Source organism: Mya arenaria, chromosome 17, assembly GCF_026914265.1.
Source record: "Mya arenaria isolate MELC-2E11 chromosome 17, ASM2691426v1".
NCBI classification, from domain to species: Eukaryota; Metazoa; Mollusca; class Bivalvia; order Myida; family Myidae; genus Mya; species Mya arenaria.
In genome coordinates this window covers 42,809,841-42,837,800 of record NC_069138.1, presented here as the reverse complement: position 1 = coordinate 42,837,800, position 27,960 = coordinate 42,809,841, and the positions used below count along the sequence as shown (strand labels likewise).

Here is a 27,960-nt window from a genome sequence, read left to right as displayed (position 1 = left end):
CGGCACTGCTAACTGGCCATCTGTTTACAATTATTCTACTTAATTATTACAAACATTTATTTAAGCCATCAATTAACATTCAAAACAACACAGAATCATTGTTTTGATTTATTTGTATAGTCTCAAATAAAACCAGTTCATACAAATGCATTAAACACATCATATGTTTTAAGATTTTTAATGCCGATATTTCATTATTTCCTCCCTTGAATTGAATTTGAACAAAGCATTAAATACTTTCACATAACAATTGTAGGTGAGATTAAATATGTACATATGTACATGGAACATGGTTGTGAAAAGACAAAAGAAATGAAACCTCAACTTCTATAAGTCATTTAATATGGATTCATGTAAAAGAAATGTGCTAGTTATTTCATGTTGATAACAGAGTTCAATTATAACTTAATATATAATTTATAACAGAAGTGCATACAATCCTAACATCAAACTATAATTGTTATTGAAGCCAATAAGTGTCTAATTGAGCCGAAATCAAAATAATTAGACAAGGATATGTATACCATTCATTCTATGATATTAAAACAATATTATTAAGTTGTATTATTTTGGTTTAAAAGTGTAAAAGTGCCAGTTTAACATTTTGCCTAATTGAGGCAAAAGCGAAAGAAACTAGGCAAATGTTTGGCTATCACATTTATAATAATTAATTATAATTATATGATTAATTATAATCAAGAATAATTCTTATACTGGATGTAAAAATGTTACATAATGTTGAAACTTAAACATTTCTATGTCCTAAATTATTACCAGGAGCATGGTTTTACAAGTAAATGTTTTATGCTTATAATGCTCTTGTTCAGAGATTCATGAGGTTGTTAGAAATATTTAAATCTGTAATCCATTATTTAGTGTGTCTTTTTATTTAAATGTTTAAAAAAAAATATAAACAGTCCAAACTCTATAAATTATAAACAAACACAAAATACATATCATATTTACACTAACAGTCTGCTAAACATTTGATGACATTGATAAATTAACTACAACAACTATTATTATTATTTACATTTTTAATGTTGTTCCCAATGTTTGAAAGTCTGAATCTTTTGATACATTTTTTGGGGGGGATCTTTGTTCATGTCACAAATTATTTTGATGAATTGTTTAAAGACCTGTGTTCAGTGTCATTTATCTAGGTTGAACATGATCACTAGGAACTGTCCTTGTACAATCTTCGAATTGGATTCTCAGCATATCACCTGTTAAGGGAAAAAACACAGTCATAGTTAATTTTGCTCAAGTTTTTTTATAAATTGATGCAAATTTATAACACTGACCCAAATCAAGTGTTATACAAGGAACTTGATGATGTTGCATAAATAACTCTAGTTTCGGTTACATTTTAAAACTAATACAATCTAATCTATAAACAATTTTGAGTATTGAGTATCTAAGAAATATTTTTAATGGCTGTCTACAAAGAATAAATGATTTAGCACAGAATCAATGAATTAAATAAAAATGACATACCAGACATGAGGATTGCAAGAACCTTTCCTGGGTAAAATTCCTCAAAATTGTCCCCTGGCGCCCTATTCTTAAACAAGGCATTGACTGAGTCACCGACGTTGAATTTTTCCTTAAAGTAAATTTTTTTTCAGTGTAAGATCATGATATTATTTCACGAGTGTCATAGAAAAACATCATTCACACTATTCTGAAAATAACCTTGCCTATAGCTTAGCTTTGGAAATTATTAATATCTCTTTAATAACAAGCTTCCATTCTGGGTTGGTCTATTGCAACAAGTCTGATAATACAACCAAGGTATCTAACATTTACATAATATTTTATCCCTTTAGATTGTACCTGTTTATTTCTTTTCTAAACACTGTAAACCAATTTTAAGTTACCTTTTTTTTGATGAGCGTCTGGTTCTGCTATGTGTATTGCTTTCGGCCTGTCCTCTGATAACAGTTTCTGATGGTATTGGCTTAAGGATTGTGGCTTCCGGGGTTAAGAAGATGTCATCAAGTTCTGGATTGGAGATCATGTTGCAGTTGGTTGTTGTTAAAGATTCATTGTGATGTTCATCAATAATAGAGTTGCTGGTGGGTGTTGACGACATTTCGGGCTCCATGTTAATATCTGGTAGAGAGTTGTTGGTGAAGATGTCATTGTCTTGAAGGAAGGTGTTTGCGTGTAGATCATTAGTATTTTCCAAATCTGAGATGGAAGACCCTGCCCCAAGTGAGACATCATCACTGTCACTGTCAGGCTGCCAAAGAAAACATGTAGGATCCATCAAAACAGTCCTTCCAAATTATGGCATATTCCCACATGGATACAGTGTATTCAAGATTTTTTAATGCACATAAAATTTGACTTAAATTTTCAAAGAAGGTTTATGTCATGGAATTTAATGATTGGAAAAACTTGGACAGTAAAAACTTACCGCAAATACAGGGCGGCTGTACCGACAAGTCCGATTTCCAGGAATTGGACTTTCAAAGTTGAAGATGTCTCTTCGGGCCTGAAACAGTTTTAGTTAATAATAATGAAATCTTCTTATCATTATTTTACTCATTGTCCATTCTGAATTTCATCAGAAATCACTTTTTTACTTATAGCCGTATCTAGTGAGTGATAGGGTAAGTTTTATGGCAAAATAATTGTTTTTAGGTACAATTATAAAATAAATATTTCATTAATTGTATTACATGTAGCATTATTGTTAAAATGCCTTGCCTCATATCAATATGGGTTACAATTTGGCAAAAAAAGAGATTTAATTTCCCTTTGAGACCAATTAAAGTGAATAACAATTAAAACCATTCCATCTAAAAAGTAATTCAATTTGTTATCAGTCCTAACCTCGCCGTTGTGACCAGTCTGCTTTGTCTTTGCAAGCTCCTCTTCTAGGGATGCCACCTTCTGTGCCTTCTGCGACTGTAAAATAGATCATAATGGATTCATATGGAAGCTATTTCACTTTCAAAGCAGTGTTTTTCTAATACCTTCTCTTCCAGATTTAAGTAAAGTATTGTTCTCGTGTAATACTTAAGTAGAATATTACAAGTACCAGCTGAAGGGGTATTCTGCAGTTCCATTTGCTTGATTTCATCTTTACTATACATGTTTATAGAAAGTGTTAAGGAATGTAAAAAAAATAATTAACAATCTCAGCAGACATGCAATTATTCTTGACATACCAACTCCCTCCTTAGCTTTGCCACCTCAGCTCTAAGAACTGCCAGCTCCTGTTTGGCATCAGGGTCATCTGGGCTCGGTCGACACTCTCGTGTGTTCTTCTGAAAAAAAAGTTTTTTTTAATAACATTGAAATTAATGATGGTTTCTAAAAATGTACCTCCTTCAGGTACGGCACTGTTGTCTTCTTCCTATTTCATTTAGTTGTAAGAAACTTTAAGACAAATTTCATCATCATCATCATCAACATTATTTAATTAATCTCCAGACTCATTGTCTTATTTTGGGAGTATACCTTTTCTTTTATCAGAGATTCGTTCATCTCTTGGGGACCTATAACACCGTCGTCAACCTGTCGCAGGACAGAGAAGATGTATAACTCATCATAGCAGCCTGAGATTCCCCGTATCATATTTCCTTTAAAGGATATGTGAAGATCACTGAAAATGACATAAAATAATTTACTGTACCCTCCCTAGAGTTCAATAAATACTGTTTTATTTAAAGCACATATACAAACAGAAAGGTATATATATATTAATTTATATACAAAATTATGGACACGTCTTTTAACCATATATTTTGGTCATATGTGACAAATTTAGTAACTTACTCATGAACTGCAGCTTTATTGTTTATATATTGGGTTATTATCTTGTTTATTGAAAAACTACTCATATATTCAACCTTACATGAAGTGCATTCAAGTTGATAGGAATTACAATTGTTTTACTATATTTTATATATGAACTCTATGTTGCTATACGCTAATAAGATTAAGTACTTGTGTTTGGTCATGATATTGTCCAGAAGCTTGTATGTTCGGCGTGACAGACAAGCACAAGAGAGAGCCTCCTTGAACAACCCTCCAAACTGGCTGTGTGTTCCATACCCCTGTAATATCAATCGAATAATGTTTAATATTATAATAGTGATTATCAATAAGTCTATAAAATTATAGGGTCAGTATGAAATAGACATTTAAAAAGTTTAAAACAATTTGGTTTCCAATGTAACCCTGTTGAGAATCTGTTCATGAACTGTTGAACTTTTCATGAACATTAATGAGCTGTTCATGAACATTCATGAACTGTCCATCAAGTTCTTGAAAAAAAATCATCAACATATACTAGTTAATCAACAGTTCATAAAACAAAGTTGATGATTTTTTCATGAACTGTTCATCAAGTTCATCAAAAGAAGTTCATGAACCTTATGCTATAATGATAAAAATCATCAATTTTCTTGCACAGAATTCATCAAAACATAAGTCCATGAACTGTAGTTTCTCTATAAGTTCAATAGCTTAGAGGTTCATATCCTTTCAATAAAGAAAAGGGGATTAACACTTATTATTTCAAGCTATATATATATTAATTTTCAATTAAGTTCATACATTGTAATTCATTGCCTGCTCACATTGCCGTCGCCATTTTGTCAGTTTTGTAGGAAGCATCTCTGAATCCCCTGCTTTGCCCACATCAGGATGAAGGTTTCTCATTATCTGAAAATGTAACATGTTCATTCTTCCATCCATATATAATGTTTTTGAATTTTTAGAAAAAAATGTTGAATATTTAACATGGCAGACACCATGGTCATTGACACTCATTGCAAGTTTTTGTCATGGACTTTTAAATGTTGAGACACATTGGCTTTTAAATGTGTCAATTATTATATTAACAACTTGCATCCTTCTTTGATGAAGGATAAGGTGTTTCTGTGCTTCGTGATTAATTGGTGCCAAGTCATGTTTATAATTTGAAACATGAATATACATCATTTACCCAAATTTCAATTTATAAAATTATGTTTTAAACATTTCTATATAAATAATCTAAATGCTACTAAATCTGATAGGGTTTCATTTTGTTTTATTTATATAAGTTCATCAGTTTTTTTTACCCTGACACGATGGCTGAATGTAAATGGACGACTTGTATTTTGGTCGTGGGATTGGAGATTCGGCATCTGAAAATTAGTCATAGTATATAAAAATATTTCTTTAAAAACCAAACTATAAATGACCTGGTTATAATCATTAAATTGTATTGCAAAGTCCATGAACCAAACTGTTGCAATTTTTTCCAATAAGCCAATAATATCAGAATTTCTTAGATTTAGTCTAGAATAAAATTGTAATTGTACCTAATAACACAAAACTATATTAAATAAAAAAATCACATTTCCTCCCTGCTTAGTTAGTGATATTATAGTGAGATTATACAAAGGACTTATTTTCAACAATATTTTTTTAAATTACCATGACTGAAAAAAGTCAGTTGAGCCTCATCCATGATGTGCTTAATCATCTTTGTGAAGGTCAAGGACTCAGAGATCCGTGGCTCAATGCCATAAAGATGAAGCTTGTTGGCAGAAATGTTGAAATTGGCAGCAAAAAGATCCCTGCCATCATGCCCTGAAAATCATTATTTCACATTTTCCCATGTTTAGACATGTATTAAACATAATGCTGGAAAGATCTATTGATATTTTTAATTTACTTTGTGAATTACTTTTACTGTTAAATTCGTGAAGAAAAAAATAACAGATTTCTTAAGGTTTAATACACTTCTGACATAAGTTTTGAATAAATCACAATAATAATCAAATTTCACATGTTAAGTTAAGTCAATACTATAAAAAACCAGCTGTTTTATTTACTCACAACATATGCAGTTACTGCAACCCTGTCTTCTCCTTGAGGTTTAATCTCTGCAACCTTTCTCACAATAGGCTCATGCCCAACCCTATATTTAAAATTACACTCTTGTGATTTCACGTCATAACATTACTATGCAAAAAAAATATTGAAGACATAAAATTTAATATAAAAACATGTGGCTTTCTAGTGATCTTTAAACTAGTAATGTATATAATAAAAGGATTATTAGGACTAATTTTTGATCTGGTATGTCATATTCAGCTTGCGCCTCTTGAAATCTTAAGCGAAAGAAATCATCCGATAATATATTTGTTTTAACGCTGCACTCTCACAGATTGAACATTTTGACAACTTTTTTTTTTGTGTCTTGGAACGAGCCAATTTTTGCGAAAATCCATGGAAACCCGTTATAAATATAAGACGGCTGACAAAAAATTAGATCGCAGATTTATATACTTTAGTTCAAATTTTTTATGCATTTTTCTTAAACTGTAATCTTATATCTGTGAAAGTGCAGCTTTAAATAGTATTATTTGAATAATGAGTCCTTACACAAATGATTTGTACCAATGAACCGAACCTTAAAGCTGAACTCTCACAGATATACCATTTTTACAACTTTTTTTTGTCTTTGAAAGAGCTAATGTTTGCGTAAATATCTGCAAACCATTGATGAAAGGTGGCTGACAAAAGATCAGATCACAGGTTTTCATATTTCAGTTCAAAATTAATGTTTTATGGCTTAAACTGTTACTAACATCAATTTTTTTAACTTAAATGTAATAATCTGCTATCTAATTTTTGATCAGCTGAGTGACTTATATAACTAGTCAATGTTATCAGGTGATATTACCAAGTTAGGTAAATAGCTTAAATATTCCTTGGTAGCATTGTGGATACATTTTAGGACAAACTGCAATTTTGACAACACCAGTTTGAACCTACCGTAATCACTGACACAATCATTTTTTTACATTTTAAAATTTGTTTACAATTGTGATATCAAAGAGTAAAAAAATAAATAAATAATAGTCCCTTTTCATAAAGTTCTCAAAGAATGCAATATGGTAATAAGACTGTTGGTGTAAATATATTAAAATTGAAGGTATCATTATTTTGGAATTGATCATAAACATCATCTAATTTTAAGTTGCAACATATCAGCATGTTTAAGCAGTATACAAGTAATCATTTAAAATTTTTGGTGTGTTCAGCTTTTTAATATGCATGTAGTTCTTGTTATTTTCCATAAATGGAAATAGTCATTTTAGGAGTATCACTCAAAATTCATGTATGTTATACATGTGTATGTATTGAATTTGAATATGATTGTCATTTTTAAAATCATGCAAAGTGGGGCCGAAAGGGTCAAGGTCATGCTTAGGACATAGGACCGTATTGATGAAGGGTTGAATTAACCATATATATTATCATTATTCAATACCAAATGATCTGTTTCTAAATATAAAGAATATATTTATCTTAGCAAGAATTAAAATGACGTAATCCTTTTCAATGTTTTAGGCAATTGTAAATTCTCAGCTCAGAAGCTACATTTGTACATTATAAGTACAATATCAACAATGGTACACATATCCTTTTGAAATATAACACTAAAATAAAAACAGCATATTGAAGGAGGAATGCGAAAAGGTTCAACGAAGTTACATTAAATATAGAAGATATAGACCCTTTTCCTTATTAAATATAGAAGATATAGACCCTTTTTCTTTTCACCCTTTAATACAAAATTTATAACACCGATGTAAATATATTGTGAAAAATAACAACCTCATTGCTAGAACTTTCTTCCCTGGGCACGGGTTGGCCGGTCCCTAGACTTACCGAAATACGATTATTTACCGAAAGACGGATAAAATTACCGAAAGACGCATGAAAGTTACCGAAAGACGCCTTCTAATGCATTTATTTTATTGTTTTTATATTAATATTATACAAATACATTACCAAACAAAATTTGAGAGAAAAATATTAAAATATAATGATGTAATAGGCAGTTGAAATTTCAGTGTTCGAGATCGAATTCCGCGTGCCGACTCGCCAACCGAAAGACAGATAAAAGCTTCCAAAATAATCAATTATTCCAATTAATGATGATCTCATAATATTCATATAACTAAAACACACTCATAAAAATGAAAAAGTTCATGAAAATATTTACTTATTGTTCAATTGAATAAAGACAATATGTCAGTGAAATAGTTGTCTCCCTTCGCCAACCGAAAGACGATTTAACGCAGGTAAAATAACTTATTAGTTGTTGTATTATGAAAATGATTGTGAATTTGGATTCAAATAATAGAATTTATATTCTTATGGAAATGTTAGATCAATAAACAGCATTTGAAAGTATTTTGGAATATACTTGAAACATTGCCTTTGAAATAGGTCGAAAATGTCGTTAAAAAACATTTTCTTTTAAACTAACTTAGATCTACGGTATAGTTCAGGGCTTTCAAATTTTAATTTTTGTTTATATGAAAATTGAAAAAAGAAGTTTTTAAACAGCGAAGTTCTCATCTTCAGATAAATTAGCTTACTTATGGACACTAATAACCAGACCACACCAAATACACAAAATCAGGCGATGTTTAAAACAACATAATTATCACCCGGTATATGACACCCCACAAAGTAGCGGCACGTTTTTTGGGGGACAGTTTGGTATTATTGAAAGTGTGTTAATTTGGGTAAACCCTTTTCGGCTCTGTGACACGTGTTGAGTAAATACCATAATAATTACGCATTAAAGGAACGCATTACGTGTACATTTATAATTGCGGGTGATTTTCACACAAATTGACGGCTTCATTTGAAGATTCATAAATAACAATCGTGAGTAAAAAGGTAAGTTATTGCTGTGAGTTTTAAGGAAGTCCAAATTAATAGAACTTTACACTCTGAAATAATTAATGATGGATGACTTTCCTTGTGCTATATGTGTTGTTGACTGTAGTAGTGATCAATGCATACATTGTTCTATTTGTAGGAATTGGATTCATGCTAAATGTCCGAGCAAGACCTTAAGTCATGGAGTGCCAAAAACCTCAAATTTGTTTGTAAATCGTGTGCATATAGTGGATTATCATATGATGCCGGAAACTCACAACCCCAATTTTCCGTCATGTGGACGATAATGTCTGTTGACATAAGCAACTTTGTACCAAACCATTTTGTACCTTTAGTAAATGATAGCCAAATCACTGAGTTTGAATTTGTAAACACGTGACAGTTACTTGTTACAAACAACTGTCCGTCAATCGCCGCTGCACTGGTGACCCCCCAATTTTCTTAGGCCCCATGTTCATACACGACCACAGTGATTTTGAAACATATAGTCACTTTTTTCATCACCTGAAGCTTTTGTCAAAAAACTCATTATTTCTAGATATTATTTTATAATTTTTGGCTACAATGTGTAAAATCATCAAATTTATATGAATAATAAAAATAAATACAATAGCAAGCGTCTTTCGGTAAATTTCTATCATGTTTACTCCTGTTTAACCATATCCATAAATCGTATTTCGGTTAACGACGGGAGATAACTCTATTTGACTAAAAAAGGGAAATTCTTTTGTCAATAAAGTCATTATTTCTAAATATTATTTTATAATTTTTGGGTACAATGCGTATAATCATTATATATACAAGATTATTTAAAAATAAATGCATTAGAAGGCGTCTTTCGGTAACTTTCATGCGTATTTCGGTAATTTTATCCGTCATTCGGTAAATAATCGTATTTCGGTAAGTCTAGGGACCCCGGGTTGGCTATTGTTTCAAAGAACCAGGAATCATCTTGTTCCATCTTTCGTTCACTGATAATAACAGGACTCTTGTTTGATGAGTATATAATATGTTAACACTTATTAAGTTTAAAACCAAATTATTAATCCAAATCAATAATACTATTTCCTAACAAAAATGTAGGAATAAATCACACTTTATTTCATACCAAATGATTGTACAATGTAGATGTAAATGCTAATTAAGGCACTTCATTAGATATTTATCTAACCCACAAGTGGGTGTGATTTATTGGTATTAGGTTGTAGGATGTTGATTGGATAACTCCGAAAGCTTTTTATTCTTGGTCAGGAAATTTAGCCAACCAGATTATCTGATGAAAAGATTGACACTAAATGGAGGCGGGGAGATTTTAGTAACAAATAATGTTTATGCAAAAACAATTTTTAAATTATAACAAATCCAGTTTCTCTTTGTGATCATTAATTGTTCATATTACAAATATGATCATTGAATGAATCATCACTTAAAGGTTGACAAAATTCAGATCAATGAATTCCTAAAGTTTATAAGTGACAAAAAAAATCAATTCTTATTGTATTCATTATCATTGTGACAACTAACTCTCCTCCTTTCCTTAATTCCCTTAAATTACCATATGAAAAATCAACATATCTTTGTTTACAATAATTATAATGAAAATTGTAGTACCTTAAGTTGTAAGTAGCCTGAACTGAATCAAAAATTGTTTAAAGATCTAATTTAAGCTACAATTTATTACGACTGAATCAGAATTTCTTTTTTATTACATCATCCTATTTAGGATGAAGATAACAGTATTCAGAGTCTGTTTTTTCTGTATTAATGTTAAAAAAATATCTTTGTATGATAAACATTTACAGATTTGGGTGGAATGTTTTGAACTTCTCTTCAATAAGGATTTTTTTAATAGATAAAAAATTAATATTGTCACTCTTTAAGCTGTACTCTTGAATAATAATTTAAAATTATGTTATATCATATTTCATTTAAAATAAAAATTAGTAATTTAAGTTGGTTTTATTTTGCTGAGTATTGTCTGTTAACCCAAGCCAAAACAACATTCCTAATTTATTCCCAAAAAAATAAAATCATGAAAAACATGAGGTGACTGGGTGTGTGTAGGTGTGAGGAAAAGTCAATAAAATTTTGAAATAGAAGGAAAATTAGTGTTTATTATCCTTATTTGTTTTGGACTTATTTTATCACTTGTATGTTCCCAAATGAAAACGCTGCTGCCGCAAATTGGAAAAATATATAATATTATAATTTATTATTTTATAATTGTCAGTATATTAATGAGATATAAAAACCATAATTTTGAAATTCTACCAATTTAACAGTAATTTTTATGACCATCATGTCTGGTGTAAGGGCATTTCCTGTTGATTTTGAATGTTACTAATACACAGAATGGTGTCACCATCATCACACTTTAAAAACATCATCACACATTTTGTTCAAAACAGGCCATAAATGCTTTGAAGTATGAAGCCAGTTTATTTTCAGGAAATGCCATAAATCTTACAAGAACATTGTCAATGATTTGCATGATTATAATATTATTATAGAAACTTGGTTTTAGTTCTGTTGAAAGATTCAAAACAAAGTTCCTTTTTTATTTCGAAAAATATGAACAGAATTAATGTTTAATGTTAACACAGGTTTACAGTACTTAAATTATACCTGTTGTACAGTGTACATATATGCAACAATGCAAAACCCAATAGAAAGGATAAACAAAAGGCCTCATTAAGCTTGTTATGAATATCAACATGTACTCTTTATATTTATAAATTAAACTTTACTGGCATATATTTTGATAAAAGAATGGTTACAATATCCTCGGATGGAATAAGCTGCAATTAAGTTAACTTGCTTTAAACAATAAGAAAGCCAACAGTGATTTATCAAAAGATTACATTTTAGTTTTGCAGAAAAATAACTTTATTGTAGATTTCAGCTAGATGCCTTAATTATATATGATTGAATAAGTGTAGGAATTCACTTTTTAGTTGCAATTTATCATGAACAATAAAGTATCCTAATGTTGCAAGAGGTTATTATAAATGTAAAAATTTGTTAGAAAAGTAACATGAAATATAGCAGCAACTCAATCAGGTATTAAAGGAAATATGTGCCTTATGTTATGAGAAATCCTTCTTAGCTGTATAGCAAAGTAAATATGTTTTGCTAATCTATATGTGGTCTTTTTAATGTCTTGAAATGCAACTTAACACAAATACAAATTTGTGAGCCAGAGTGGAAAAAATAATTCTTGAAGAACTTGTTTCTAATTCCCTATATTTTGTGCCCCTTTTGTAGTTGGAAATAACATTCAAACGCATATTGCATTATACATGTATCCTTTCAGTTACCGATGAGTCAAGTAATATACCTGCTCGTCTTGGTTCCAAGGTTATGGGTGGAAAATGTAAAACATGCTAGAGCATATTGAAATTTATTTCAAGTGTTTTTCTGTAATAAAAGCTAGCATGTTTAAATAATGTGTATATGTTCTTAATCTAGGTGAATTATTGATATCTGGAGTAGCAGCTTAAATTGGCATCATGTGTCTATAATTTTCGTATTGTAATTATCAATTAAAAATGAATAATGCTATCAATATTTATTGACTTATATAGGGCGACAAGCAAAATCTTCATTTAGCATTGGATTGTGAAATGTAAATGACTCAAAGTAAAATTATAAACTGGACAAATGATAAATACCCTTTATTTAAGTATTATTTGATGTTCAATTAGGCAAACAACTTTGATGTTTCCACCATGTGAATTGTATACTATTATGAATTAATGTGTTAGGTCAATCAGTAATTATCAACTGGATTGCACTAAAACATCTTCAAAACAAATAAAACATATAATGTCATTATCGCATTAAGGATTATCACCCTATTAAATAATTAAAAGTCAATGCAAATGATAATTAAAGGTGAGAACTTACTGATCAAAGATTATTAAATAAGTGCTTAGTCAACAAATAACAGAGAAAACAATTAACTTTTAAAATAATAAATGTTTCATTGTAAAATCACATGCTTTTCCATTTATTTTTCACTATTCATGATTTTTTTTCATTGATTTATGCCTTTGGGTTGTTTCATTTTATAATAAAAATCATTGTTTTGCAAATTTGCTTAAATAAACTGGTTATAATATGCATTTTAATATTGGAGGGGATATCGTCCGTTTTTTCACTAAGAAGGGGGGGGGCTATCTTCCGGGAGGGCTATGGTCCTAGGGGCTAATGTCTGGGGGGGGGGGGGGAATCATCCAGGGGGGGGGGGATATTATCCGTACCTCAGTTTGCCAAGTATCAGAAAAAACATATCCCAGATTTACAACAGAACTCAGAGCCCACTAACACATCAAAATAATACTAATTATTGGAAATGTCAGTTTTGTTAATTTATTTGATGATCAATTCATTCAGTGAAAAAGATGCATGAGCAATCAGTTTTTGAGAGTTATTGAATTTGCCATTTGTTCAAAATGTATTCCTATAAGTATTTGATTAGGAATTCAAAATTCTATTGGGAAACTAAATTATAAATCTGTAAGTTTGTATGTGTTGCCCTCCAATTTTCACAGGTCATGGTTGTAATATTTAGTCTTTGTTGCATTTATTTTTAATCCCACGCTTTCCCAGTAATTTTTAACATCATTTAGAATAAATTTTAGAGATTCAGAGCTGATTTTGCAAAAAGTACCATATATCATCTGAATAAAATAAGAGTAATATTTCAATATCATATAGCTCAGATATCACCACGGCAAATAAGAATTATCATCATTTACAAGTTCATAAAAAACATTGCTAAAAGAAGTTAGCTAAGATCCATCTGTTTTACCCCCAAGAGAAAGTTTACAGTTTTTTAACCTAAAACCAACCTTAAAGCTGCCCAGTGTTACAAATCAACTCAAGTTATTTTCTTACAGTTTTTATTAGATCTGAACCTGTTGGCAATTTCAATTAATATTTTTAAAGCTATAAATAAATTAATAACATGATTTGGGGATTGAATAAGAATTAAATTTTTGAATCGATAATTATACAAGTTCAATATTAAACTTACTTTCTAAATTATTTAAAGTTAATAGCAACAATTATCAATACTTCAAATCAATAAATCAAAAAGTCTGTCAATCAACATTGTGAAGATAATCTTTCATGTTTGAAAACCTTACAGTATATAAATAGTTTGATATATAATTACTGGTTTTATTAATTCATGCAGATTAAAAAATATATCTAAAGTGTTTTAGATTTTTACTTTTAAGCTTTCTATAACTTGCTTGATTGCAATTTGCATCATATTGCATGAATTTATAATTGCACTTCCTATAATTTTTGGTTAATTTTTGTGTGTTACTACAATAAATTGTAAATTGAAATCTAGAATTCTTTTTCGATCTTATTCTTCCATTTAAGCTTAGCATCACTATATTACCAACTTATAGCTCAGAATTTCTGTAATCAAATGATTAATCATCTATATTTCAATCTTAATGGATGATTCTTCGATCAGATCTCTAAATAACAAACTGTTAACTTCAAGTTGTTTTTCTGTATTTTCTTATTATATATTTATTGTATTATAACCATATTATTTATTGTTTATGTATATGTTTCATACAACTCTGTTTAGAAAAAACTTCAAATATTTCAATTGATATAAATGACCTCTTTCAAATAGATCAAGTGCCTTAGATCAAAATGGAGATAAAACTTTCATAAGCATCATGCTGTTATCTTGGACTTTGATCTCAATTTCCATGGTATCATTCACAAAACATGTCCACAGACATGGCTATTTCTTCAGCTTTTATGGAGATGGCATGTTGAGAATAACTGTTTTCTGATTGTTTTTTATGTTTTTATTGCTTATAATTAGTTGAGCTTAAGTGAACTCATATTTGGAAATATTATTTAAGCTTCACCTGTGGAACACAAGGTAATGCTCTTAATAATGAACATGATTTAAGCAATTAAAATAATTACATTTTTCATAATTTATGCTTGATCTTCAAATAAAAAGAAATTGATCTTACTTTTTAACAAGTATTGTATATAATATAATAAATTATATAATTTATTGCAAATATTATTAAAGATAGCTCATTTTTTCAGACCTACACTAGAAGGCACAATGAAGGAAGGGGAGCCAGGCCCTTTGCAAGCATTACATGGCCAGCATACAGTCCATGGTTAGTACACACATATATCAATATTAATAACCAAAAATAGACTCACAGACTATGCAAATGGATAAGTAACATAGATCTCAGGTTTCAAAAGACTAAGCATGAGTCTCACTGTGAGTGAGGGTCAAATATAGTTGATATTTACTTTGGTTAATAAATTAATTATCTTTTGCAATAGTCTGTGAGAAGTTTCCTTTAAGGGTGTGCAGCGTTGCAAAAGTTGATTGAGGGACCAACATTATAAATGTTTAAAATAATCAAGTTTTTTAGGTTCAATATTTAAGTTTATTGGCGAATCGGCATGTTTGCCTTTGGCCATTTACAAACTATCTACTTATGGCCAAGACACAAAAGTATATTGATTTATAAAGCAATTTTATGATAACATTACATATATATATATTTACAAAAGCAATATCCTAATAATATATACGAAATTATAACCAATAGAAGCAGCTAAACTTCTAGCTTTTCTTGTCTTAATTTCATAGCACTATATATAAACTTAGCTATGTTTTGTAAAAATAAATCCCTCTTTACTGACATCAAATATTTAAATTTAGCCATATTTGGCCAATTATATTGAATATGATACTTTTTTCTAAGGTCTGAATAGGCTGTACAACAATGTAGAAAATGGTATTCAGACTCAACAGTATCATGTGAACAAAGTTTACATTTTCTGTTTTCTCTGTTAATATTCGTATATCAACCAGTCTGAGTGAGTCTCTATTTCCAGTGAATGAGATAACAGTCTGAATCTTGATAATTCTTTTCGGTGTTTATCATTTTTGACACACATTAATTATTCTTTAAATAAAAAAAATATTTTTTAAATCTACAATAGTATTCCATTTTTGGTTGGGATGTTAAGTTAAGTTATTAAGTTATACCACATTTGAACATATTGATCCCGTACTCTTTGGGTTAACAAAGGAAAATAATTGTAACCTGTATTAAAATCAACTAACAAGTTACCATAACCCATTCTGTTTAACAAATCAGACATAGCTGAGTGCCATATTTTTTACTAGCAGGACTTATGCTATTATTATGATAAATATTGGATTGTTTTGTTAACCCATGGTGCATTAATGAATTTGGATTCATATTAATTTTTAGCTCCACTGGCCGAAGGCCATGGAGCTTATGTCGTCACAGATTGTCCGTCGTGAGTTCGTGCGTGCGTAAACTTTTACTTTAAACGACATCTCCTCTGAAACTGATCAGCGGATTTTGACAAAACTTCACAGGAATGTTCCTTTGGTGGTCCTTTACCAAAATTGCTCAAATGGTTCCGGTCCATTGCACAATATGGCCGCCAGAGCTAAAACTAGCAAAATCGTTAAACGACATCTCCTCTGAAACGGTTCGGCAGATTTTGATGAAACTTGACAGTAATGTTCCTTGGGTGGTCCTTTATTAAAATTGCTCAAATGGTTCTGGTCCATTGCACAATATGGCCGCCACAGCTAAAAATAGCAAAATCTTTAAACGACATCTCCTCTGAAACGGATAGACAGATTTTGATGAAACTTGACAGAATTGTTCCTTGGGTGGTCCTTAACCAAAATGGCTCAAATGGTTCCGGTCCGCTGCACAACATGGCTGCCAGGGCAAAAAAAATAGAAAAACCTTTAAAGAACATCTTCTCAGAAACCGATGATCAGATTTTGATGAAACTTAACAGAAATGTTCCTTGGCTGGTCCTTTATCAAATTTGCTTCAATGGTTTCGGTCCACTGCACAAGATGGCCCCCAGAGGTAAAAATAGAAAAACCTTTAAACGACTTCTCCTCAGAAACCGATGATCGTATTGCAATGAAACTTGACAGAAATGTTACTTGGGTAGTCCTTAACCAAAATAGCCCAAACAGTTCTGGTCTGCTGCACAACATGGGCACAAGCTAAGAATAGAAAAAAACGTTAAACTACATCTTCTCAGAAACCGATTATCAGATTTTGATGAAACTTTACATAAATGTTCATCGGGATGCCCTTTAACCAAAATTGCCCAAATGGTTCCGGTCCACTGCACAACATGGCTGCGAGAGTTAAAAATACTAAAACCTTTAAGGACTTCTCGTCCGCAGTCTTCACGAAAAACATTTTAACCTACTAGCCAGTTGGACTAGCATAATGGCATATTTTACTAGTCCGAATGACAATCTAGTAGTCCGACTATTTTGCCACATTATAAAACTGTATGCTTGAGGTAAATACCTATTTCAATTGAGCAGCTTGCGGTTTGAGTAAACATTTCTTTATTATGATGCTCATGCAGTGATAGGGAGTGACATCCTTCTGTTGGGAATAGTGCTCCTTGTTTTTCAGAACCTATGGGTACTATGTAAAAACAAAAGGCATCTTGCTTGAATAGACTGTAATAATATCAACATGGTTAGAAAAGAAATGCCATGCTTTAATAGCTTTGATTACATTTTACTACTGAATTACCTCCCTTTAATAGAAAAAAAATAATGTCTTAATTTTTCACGTATAGCATCTTTAAATAATTTTTAAACAATAATAATTTATGAGTAAACATATAAGCATAAAGTTCTCACAAAAAGATCAATTTAAAAACCTTACATTTATACATAGGAAAGTATATATAGACTGAACATTAATTTTCGTTTAAGTGACATTCTGAAAGTTTATGAAACAGCTATTTTTAGTAACTTAAATGGCCTAAAAGTGTAAGTGAAACACCAAGTCGATTCTATCTCGTCAGTTCTTGTTCAGGTTAGATATTTGCTTCATAATCTATTCAGATTAAATGTTAACCGATGATCAGATTTTGATGAAACTTGACAGAAATGTTCCTTGGGTGGTCATTAACCAAAATTTGTTAAATGGTTCCAGTCCACTGCACACCATGGCTGCCAGAGCTAAAAAATAAAAAAAACTTTATACGACTTGTCGTCGAAACCGATGACCTTTTTTCGATAAAACTTGACAGAAATGTTTGTTTGGTGCTCCTTTACTCAAATTGCCCAAATCATTTCGGTCCACTGCACAACATGGCAGCCAGAGCTATTAAAGTAAAAAAATTTTTTTAAATAACTTCTCCTCAAAAATTGATGATTGTATTTCTATGAAACTTGACGAAAATGTTCGTTAGGTGGTCTTTGCTTGAACCTTTTGGCCAGTGGAGCACAGGCACTGATGTGCCTCTTGTTATCCAATATTTTAATGCCCTTTCTTTACATATAACTGACAATAGAAACCGTCATAGCTCGCCTAAAACTGCGACATTAGATGTCAGTTGTTTAACACCAAGAATATGTTTGCAGAACTTAAAATGGAGTATATCTAGCTCGCTATGATCATATGCTCCCCATATCTCCGATCCATATAAAATTATTGGTACAACTAGAGCATCAAAAAACGATAGTTTAGTTTTAATATCTAGTATTAATCTACTAAAAACAGATAGTAGATGGTTGTATGCTTTTAAAGCCTGTTCATTCAGCATTTTTACAGCATTATCCGTATTCCCAGTATAAGAAAAGTTAATACCTAAGTAACAAAAGATATCCACCACTTCAACAATTTCGTCATTAATTGTCCATCTAAAATTACACTGGCTTTTCCTTTTTTCAAACACACAAATTTTAGTGGTTTTTTTTAATGTTGATCTTTAAACCCTAGTTACATGAATACATATACAGAGGATTTAGCTGATGCTGTAAACTTACAGGATCAGTGGTAAATAATGTCAGTAAACAATTGCTCGTTAACACGATACAGCCTTTAGTTTTGATTGTATCTTGATGAAACTTGTACAGTATCTACATATCCATAAGAGCTTGGTTCCTTTTGGAAAACTAGCCAGATCCGCCCATGGATGCCTAGATTATGGGCCTTGATAGTATAAAAAAATCAGTGTGTCAGTAAATAATTGCTCGTTAACACGATACAGCCTTCAGTTTTTATTGTATCTCAATGAAACTTGTACAGTATCTACATATCTATAAGAGCTTGGTTCCTTTTGAAAACTAGCCAGATCCGCCCATGGATGCCTAGATTATGGGCCTTGATAGTATAAAAAAATCAGTGTGTCAGTAAACAATTGCTCGTTAACATGATACAGCCTTCAGTTTTTATTATATCTCGATGAAACTTGTACAGAATCTACATATCCATAAGAGCTTGGTTCCTTTCGAAAACTAGCCAGATCCGCCCATGGATGCCTAGATTATGGGCCTTGATAGTATAAAAAAATCAGTGTGCCAGTAAACAATTGCTCGTTAACACGATACAGCCTTCAGTTTTTATTGTATCTCGATGAAACTTGTACAGAATCTACATATCCATAAGAGCTTGGATCCTTTCGAAAACTAGCAAGATCCCCCCCCCCATTCATGCCTAGATTATTGGCCTTGATGGTATAAAAAAATCATCTAAACAATGGCTCGTTTACATGATACAGCCTTCAGTTTTGATTGTATCTCAATGAAACTTGTACAGTATCTACATATCCATAAGAGCTTGGTTCCTTTCGAAAACTAGCCAGATCCGCCCATGGATGCCTAGATTATGGGCCTTGATAGTATAAAAAAATCAGTGTGTCAGTAAACAATTGCTCGTTAACACGATACAGCCTTCAGTTTTTATTGTATCTCGATGAAACTTGTACAGTATCTACATATTAACATATCCATAAGAGCTCGTTTCCTTTAAAAAAAAAAGCCAGATCCGCCAATGCATGCCAAATTATGGGCCTTGATAGTAAAAAAATGAGTATGTCAGTAAACAATTGCTCGTTAAAAAAATCGTACTTGTACAGTATTTGGATATCCATTAGAGCTGGGTTCCTTTCAAAAACCAGCTAGATCTGCCCATGCATGCCTAGATTATGGGCCTTGAAATGATTAGATCATGGGCCTTGATAGTAAAACAAATGCTATAATTGTGTAATAAAAGTTTGCAAACATGATACAGTCTTCAGTTTTGAGTATTCAGATACCCATAAGGGGTTGGTTCTTTTCGACAACAGTGATGTTGACCACACAAACCCAGCCAGTAGAGCATTTGCCCTTTTGGGCCTCTTGTTTATGAAAATGTTATATGAGTGATCCATAGTCAGTGCTTTTTCAAAATTCTTCAAAGAAATGAATTCCATGCAGAACTCTTGTTGACATTCTTATCTGTTCTCTCAGAACATGTAACAACTAAGAAGTCAAAGGAGGCTGACAATAGTTTGTTTGCCACATTTAAATACAATACAATCTTTATAACTTTAGGGAACAAACGCTCTCGAGAAGCAATCTCATCCCAGGAGATGCACAGTGTTATGAAAATAGATTGCTGCCAGCGAAGATGTTGCAGCTATTTCACACCTGAACAAGTCGAGGAAAGCCGGACAGAATATTGGGCACTACGGCAAGCAGATCAGCGGAAGTGGCTGAGAAAAACAATTCGAGATGCACAGGGCGTATACATACAAAATCCATGGCCATGTTATCTGTGAAGAGGGATTCTTGGTCATCCATAAGATTGGAAAAAGAAGGTAATACAGGACTCAATTGTTGTTATAAATGTGAAATAGGAAAAATTAAATACAGTTATGTTTAAATGTTTGGATCAGCATTTAGTTATATTTAAGATTATGTTTGTGTTAACTAGTATTGGCATTAATTGCAGAAATAGATGTACAAGATGTAAGAGAAGAACATAATCATTATGTCTCAGGGTTCCCCCTGGGTTCTAAAAAGTTGTCGCCACTTTTTCGCGGGGGGTTAAGGGGGCCGCGATAGGCCCCCTTACGGGTCCAGGGCAGCGCCCTTGTGGGGGCCAAGGGGGCGAAGCCCCCTGAAGCTCATGGGGTTTAAGCATTTTGAGAGCCTTAAATTGCATTTAATTAGCACATTGTCGTGCAAATAATAACATTTTGTTGTACATGAAGCACAAGATATTAATAGCAAATTGTTATTCTGTTGACAAAATTCATTGTATATGGACTAGTATATAAATAAAAAAATATTGCAAAAAATGTGACATAAACATCAATATGTTGATTTCAGTCTAATGCCTGCATACAATAAAAGAATACATTTGTGAAATTATGAGATAAATTAAAAATAAATGGAAACTCAAAGAAATATACATTGTCAAACTAGGGCCATAACTTTCCTAATAGAAAATTGTCTACCTACTCTTTACTCCAGCCAACCTATTAGAAGCCTTATCAAATGGGGTTTAATCCTATTTATTTGATTTCTGTTAATCTTTTTGACACTTTTTGAACTCTTAGAATGCTGCATTTATAGCAATTACAAATTGCGACAAAACCGAAAGCAAGTCTATTTTTAGCGCGTAAACGTCATTACGAAATTTGCATATCACGTGACTTTCTGACAACATAAAATTGTACGATTTGCATATTTAAAACTAACACGATAATTACGCAACAACAAGGCTGTTGAGCTAAATATTAAAATTGTTTGCTAATAAGAGACATAACAGTTAAAGGATGTCATTGTTTATCCGTGAAAGCAATAAAATTCTGCAATAATTAGCGAGGTGTTGACTGGGCCGTGACTGCTTGCCCTAATTATCGGATTAATTTTTGTTGTCGCACCAGCAGATGCGCTTGATTTATGACAGTGACAGAATCGATTATCATGCAGGCCGCATGGTCACCACTTACGTCATTTTAAGAAAATATTTTAGAAAAAAATCGTTGTCGCCATAAATTCGCCAAATTTGAAAAGTTGTCGCCACTTTTGCGATTTTGTCGCAAATGGCGACAATGGCGATCGCCAGCGGGAACCCTGTGTCTATTAAATTAATTATTGAAATTGACGCGATATTTTAATGCTCTATATGAAAAACAGTTCTGTATATCCTCATGTATGTCTTATTCAACATTCCAGTGCTAAATGGTATTCAAATCAATAGATGAGTTTTGAATTGTGTGTTTGTCCATTCAGAGACATGGAGCCCAAATTTTACTTTTTTGACCAATTAATTTTTCTTATTTTGCCCTGATTCGGCTATCAAGTTTTCTTAAAAAAACATTGAACCCTTCATTGAATTAACTTAATATTTCACACAGTGCCATCACATAATGAGGTGATTCATTCAAAAACTCAGTAATTTTATTATCCTTTATACAAATTATAGCTCCTGATAATGGATCTTAAGTTTTAAAGATTTATTAATAACCTTTATATATCAATTCAATTAAAATTAATTGACTTAATACTTAACACAGTTGTTTAGGACCATCACACAATGAGGTTACATAAATCCTTATTATCCTTTATATGGCCCTTGATTGACTTAAAAAAAAAACTAGATTAAAGTATTAGGAAAAGTTGTGATTTGATAAAAAAACAAACTTATATACCATTCTGAATGGATCTTATACTTCACACATTTAATTACGACTATCTTACGATATGGTCACAGAACCCCATTTTAACCTTTAATTCAAAGTATGGCCCTTGATTATTTTTGTTTGTTTGTGTTTTTGACAGGCACATTTTAATATTCTTATCAAGGTTTTTATAACAGGAAATCAATTATTAGAATGACTTGTGTCACTGTCAGGGCAGGCTGGTGGGACAGCACCACCAAAGTTACCTTCCGTTAGAAAAATTATACCTGGGTTGACCTATAGTGACCAAACTTTTAGGTCCCATAGGATCAAGGTTACAGTAAAAATTATTATTTATAGATAAATGGTTGGTATTGATTAACTCAAGTTAGAATTGACATGTTGTGATCAAACTTGGTATAGAGGAAGGGGTTATAGAGATCTTTTATGAAATTGTGTTTTGGGCCCCATGAAATATGGTCTAGGTCAAGGTCAATGTTGCTAAAAGTAGAAATATAGTAACAGTCTTTGACTTACTTTTTTAGGCAAGTAATTCTAAATTCACTTTTGATATGTTAATTGTTTCAGGTTTTGGAATTTAAAGAAAGGCAAAGAGGCTCCTGCTTCTGAAGTTCCCAGAGTCAGAAGACCAACTGAGGCAGGAGTACATGCAGCTAAATGGCTCGAGGACTACATCAGGTTTTTTGCTGACAGACAGCCAGACCGTGAGGAGCTGCATCTTCCTGCATGTCTGACCAAAGACATGCTGTTCAAATCATACGAAGATGAGATGAAGCAAGGCAAAATTCGACCTGTCTCAAGGAGCCGGTTTCACGAGATTTGGTTGCAACAGATGCCGAATGTAAAAATCAGAAAGGTATTTAATTCGGCAGTTTAGTTGTGTAGAAGTATTTCTGGTATCACCGTATGTATATATTTGGTAATGTTTATATATGATTGATTATTGCCAAATTAGATTGGCTAATAGTTTGACTTCAATCACCACAGTAGAATGCTTCAATTCTGTTGGGCAAAGGTGTTGATTTGTCTATCGGGCTGAAAGTTGACCATGGACTATGAATTTCCTATAATTTCCATCAATTGCTCACTATAAAGGCTTTTTAAGGTTAATGCCTTGAATGCAGTCTTATTTCCATATAACCAGCTTGTTCAGGCTGTAACATTGGCATTTCAATGGAATTTTGAATTAAATTCACAAAAATGTTAACCATGAGAAGACACTCAAACATTGATAAGTCTCTAGGTCTGTAGATTAAAGTCATATCTATATGTGTGGGACATAGGTCAAAATAATTTTTTTTTTCTTTGTCATAGCTGTAACTTGAAAACAGCAAGTATAAAATAACTGACTGTGAAAATTAAAGGAGTGAGGTCTCATGTAGAGATCTTTTTCAAAGATCCTAAATGTACCCCACAGGTCTCAGGTCAGCAGTCCCGGGCAACTATTGCCCTCATTTACTTCTTCATATTCTTTGGTATAGTATAGTTAAAAGAAATTAATTCTCATTTAGAAAAAGATTGCGACAAAAATGTTTCATACAAGAACCTCCATCATTTTCAGGATCCAGATGATCTACCACAGTGCCAGACATGTGCCACAATACAGACCGGCCTCATGCAGTTGCCATGCAAACAAGATCGAGAGAAATTCTTAAATCTGAGATCAACTCATCTGGAATTGCAAGCGTATGTTTCAAATAAATATTTAACTATCATCTAAAAGTATATTCAAATAATATTTTGCCACTTAAAGCTCAGTGCCTATTGAAACAATCCTGTCTATTTGAAAGTGTTGACCCCTGGACAATTTACATTTTAAAAGTTTTGAAATTTAGAACTTATGAACAGCTTTTTAAGAGGTAAAGATGTTGTTCTATATTCATGAAACTTAATCAGAATATTTTCCTTGATAAGATCAGTGACAAGTTTGAAACTAGGTGACATATGGGCTCAGAAATTAGGACACGGGGCTGAATCTTATTTTCAAAAGAAAAGTATCAGGAAGTTCAAATTTTGGTCAAAACTCAACACCTATGTCAAATGTCAAATCATAGAGATTCCCAAATTAAGAACACAATAGAGGCAATATATATATCCAGTAGCACATTATTTTCAGGAGATGTCGCAAGAAATATTACAAACACATAAGAAAGGCTGCCAAAGATGGACTGGAAGGGCGCCACTTATCGCTGATCATAGACGGTATGGACCAGGCCAAGACACGTTTGCCCCGTTTCAGTGTCTACTCAAAGGTAACATTACAATTAATTTGTATGCATAATGAATACATACAACAAATATTCTCATAAATTTTTTAATAACGTGTCATACTCCATTAACCTGAAAGCTTAGTGTTAAGAACGAATGCCATCCAAAATATTGAATTAGGCAAAATAAGAATATGCTCTTGATTCGTTCAGGGGCACCATCATATGGAACGTACCCAATTGAGCAGATGTTATTTTCAGGGATTCAAACCCAAGAGATTGCCAAGAGCTGTCTCATGAAAAGGATTCACAGTTAGTCATAAAACAGGGTTTATTTTCTCAATAGAACAGATTAATGCCGTGCTGTCAGAACAATATGATTTTTACTTTTTAGCCTTGTAAAAAACGAGTTCGTATCAAGTATCTCATCAATGAGAAAGAAGTTGTTTTTAATGAATAAGTATTTTAAACCTTTGGTTTGATTTTTAGTAACCGAAGATGCTCTGATTCGGCCTCTGAGACTGGCTGTTTGTTGGTTTTTAAAAAAAACTGATAGGCTGGAAGGAATATGGCTACTGGTATCTCTGGTTGAGGGTTAATTGAACAGTTGGATGGGTTTAAATTATAAGAGCATAGGGTTAAACACATGACTTTTATTTGAAGACCACTGATAACTATAAATACATGTGCTAGCCTTATAGTAGTGTCATATTAATTTTAAGCTCATCTGATTTTTAGAAAAAATGAATAGCTATCGTCAGATTCCTTGATTATTGTCACTGTTGTTGCTTATTTTTTGTGTTTAGGTCACTTTCATAGCAACTATTAAAGCTATCACTTTGACACTTGAGGAACTTGTAATCTGTTACTCTTCACAATGCTCCCTTTTTAGATGCTAAGTCTGTTTTTTTGGGTTAATCTTTGATTGGGTTTGGTTGATTTTGAGAATTGGGCGTCTTCATTGTGGGAAAGTGCAATGCAAAAGATCGTAAAGTGCAGTGCACAAGAACCATAACTCTTGATTCAATATTTTAGAGTGATTGCCCTTTGTTGGCGTTTGCATCCTGTTTTCACTTATTCAGGGCATATCTCTAACTATTAGAGTAACAACTTGAAAATTACATAGATCTCATTAAGGGCAAGTGCAGTGCACAATAACTGTTACTTTTGCTTACTTATATTTAGAGTATTTGCCCTTTGTTAATTGTCATGCTTAAAGTTTTGTCCAGGGCATATCTTGAAGAATATAAAATATATCAATTTGAAACTGTATAGCTAGATAGATATCATTGAGAGCAAGTGCAGTGCACAAAAACCATAACTCTTACATCTATATGTTTAGGGTAATTGCCCTTTGTTAATTTTCAAGGGTAAATTTTGTCACACGCATAAAAGGGGTCTCAACATGAAACTGAATATGTAGATAGATCGCATTGAAGGCAAGTGCAGTTCACAAGAACCGTAACTCTTGCTTCCATTTTTAGAGTTATTGCCCTTTCTTAATTTTCATTTTAAATTTTGTCCTGCTTAACATTGTTTACTATAGCTTAAATGCCACCTACACTTGAAGGTTATATGGCAACATCATTGTCTATAATTGAATAAAATGTCAATCTAACAGCTATTATGTTGACAGTAAATAGTTGGTCAGGCGACACATTCAACTCACAAAGTTCTACAAGTAATAATGGACTGAATTTTAAGCAAGTTTGAATTTTTTAGTGTTGTGCTTGGGTCACTTACTAGCAACCTATCAATGCTATTATTTTCAAGCTTTGTTATTTTTACTTTCAAGCTTTGTTATTTCTGTAAACTATCAAATGTAACAAATGAAATAAATGAACCATAAAAGAAGAATAGAATCAGAAGAGAGTTCAGCATACACAGGTTGTGGTCTTCTTGGCTCAGTGGTAATACCTAAAACTATCCTTCCTTAATGATTGTTTCCATATATTTAATTATATCAAACATATTTTTCAGGCCGATGCTCATCTTCACAAAATGCAGCAGCATGTTACTGGCATCAAGGTGCACAACACAAACCAGACATACCTGATGACATGGACTGATACACTTCATCCAGATGCCAATGTGACAATAAATGCCCTTGTCCATGTTCTACATGACATCAGTAAAGTAAGTTTATGAACAAATAATTTCATTATAGTTTTTTATATGTGCAGTATAAAAGGGTAACTATTGTTCCAATGGAATGAAAGTGTTCCAATTGAATAGTGTTGCTCTCTCACCCAAAGGGATGTTGGTTTGATCCCGACCATGAATATTTATACCCCCACAAACGAAGTTTGAGGGGGTATATAGGAGTGAGCTTGTCGGTCGGTCGGTCGGTCTGTCTGTCGGTCGGTCTGTCGGTTTTCATGGTTTCCGGACGATAACTCATGAAAGGCGTGACAGATTTGATAAAAATTTGGTACACAGGTGTAACATCAGAAGATACAGGTCAAGTTCGATATTGGGGCTGGTGGGGCCAAGGTCAAGGTCATTGTTACTAAAAATAGAAAAACGGTTTCCGGACGATAACTCATGAAAGGCTTGACAGATTTGAACAATTTTTGGTACACAGGTGTACATTAGAAGATACAGGTCAAGTTCGATATTGGGGCTGGTGGGGCCAAGTTCAAGGTCACTGTTACTAAAAATAGAAAAACGGTTTCCGGACGATAACTCATGAAAGGCTAGACAGATTTGAACAATTTTTGGTACACAGGTGTAACATCAGAAGATACAGGTCAAGTTCGATATTGGGGCTGGTGGGGCCAAGTTCAAGGTCACTGTTACTAAAAGTAGAAAAACGGTTCCGGACGATAACTCATGAAAGGCTAGTTTTTCTTGTCAGCAGTGTAACTTCTAAATTACTCAACAGATTTAAATAAAACAATACATGCATGATAAAAGAAGATGCAGTGTGCAGTAACCTTGGAGTTATGGCCTCTTTTCAAAGGAATGGTTTGCCATTCCTGTGTCCAGGCGGCATTTGGGGGTATTCGTCACTCCTGTGACAGCTCTAGTTTGTAATGTCCTCTCAAAAAGGACAGTAGCACTGGTTTCCTGGAAACAGATATGAGTAACAATATAAAGCTGTCTGCATTAAAGCTAAAAGTGGTGAAAATTTAAGGTATGTTTAAAAATAATCATTGCTTGGAGATGTTTTTGATGTGCAATTTTTTTACTGTTTGGAAGTTTAATATGTGAAAGAATGAAGGAATTCATTTGACTATCATCAATTGTTTATCAGTCAGGTTTCAAACATCCATGCCAGAAGACCTGGCAGCATGTGCTAAAGCTTTAATGAATTAGGTTAACTTAAGGGTATACAAACATTATTTTCATCATAGAAATGTTTGTCAATGAATGTTGTTACTTACTGTGGTATGAATCATTTCAGGAAACGGGCAGACTACCGGAAGTTTTGTACATCCAGATGGATAACTCCGGAAAGGACAACAAAAATGTGTTCATAATTTTGTTTATGGCATGGCTTGTCAGAAGAAGAGTATTTCAGAAG

At 32.3% G+C, this 27,960-nt stretch overlaps 1 protein-coding gene and 1 pseudogene across 4 annotated transcripts; one reads left to right on the top strand and one right to left on the bottom strand.

The window, feature by feature from the left end:
• Nucleotides 1–27,960, top strand: part of LOC128224933 (uncharacterized) — a 30,842-nt pseudogene that overhangs the window by 582 nt on the left and 2,300 nt on the right.
• LOC128224934 (uncharacterized) lies at nucleotides 142–27,874 on the bottom strand. 4 transcript variants are annotated; one of them, XM_052935039.1, is made up of 14 exons: nucleotides 27,821–27,874; nucleotides 27,371–27,503; nucleotides 5,845–5,926; nucleotides 5,440–5,595; nucleotides 5,082–5,147; nucleotides 4,573–4,680; nucleotides 3,961–4,070; nucleotides 3,472–3,616; nucleotides 3,180–3,278; nucleotides 2,842–2,916; nucleotides 2,423–2,500; nucleotides 1,881–2,245; nucleotides 1,498–1,606; nucleotides 142–1,226 (listed from the first exon to the last, which is right to left on the bottom strand). In XM_052935039.1, exons 4-14 carry the CDS (start codon nucleotides 5,440–5,442, stop codon nucleotides 1,215–1,217), a joined length of 1,170 nt encoding a protein of 389 aa, XP_052790999.1. In that variant the 5' UTR covers nucleotides 5,443–5,595; nucleotides 5,845–5,926; nucleotides 27,371–27,503; nucleotides 27,821–27,874; the 3' UTR covers nucleotides 142–1,214. The 4 variants fall into 4 exon arrangements, with proteins under 4 accessions (XP_052790999.1, XP_052790997.1, XP_052790995.1 ...); XM_052935037.1 differs by lacking the exons at nucleotides 27,371–27,503; nucleotides 27,821–27,874 and having other exon boundaries at nucleotides 5,845–6,159; XM_052935035.1 differs by lacking the exons at nucleotides 5,440–5,595; nucleotides 5,845–5,926; nucleotides 27,371–27,503; nucleotides 27,821–27,874 and having other exon boundaries at nucleotides 5,082–5,188.

Coding starts and splice junctions, on each gene's coding strand:
- LOC128224934 (XM_052935035.1), bottom strand. CDS start 5,162: ATGACTAATTTTCAGATGCCGAATCTCCAATCCCACGACCAAAATACA. Junction 4,071..4,572: donor AGCAGGCAATGAATTACAAT/GTATGAACTTAA, acceptor TTGATATTACAG/GGGTATGGAACACACAGCCA. Junction 2,501..2,841: donor AGACTGGTCACAACGGCGAG/GTTAGGACTGAT, acceptor AAACTGTTTCAG/GCCCGAAGAGACATCTTCAA.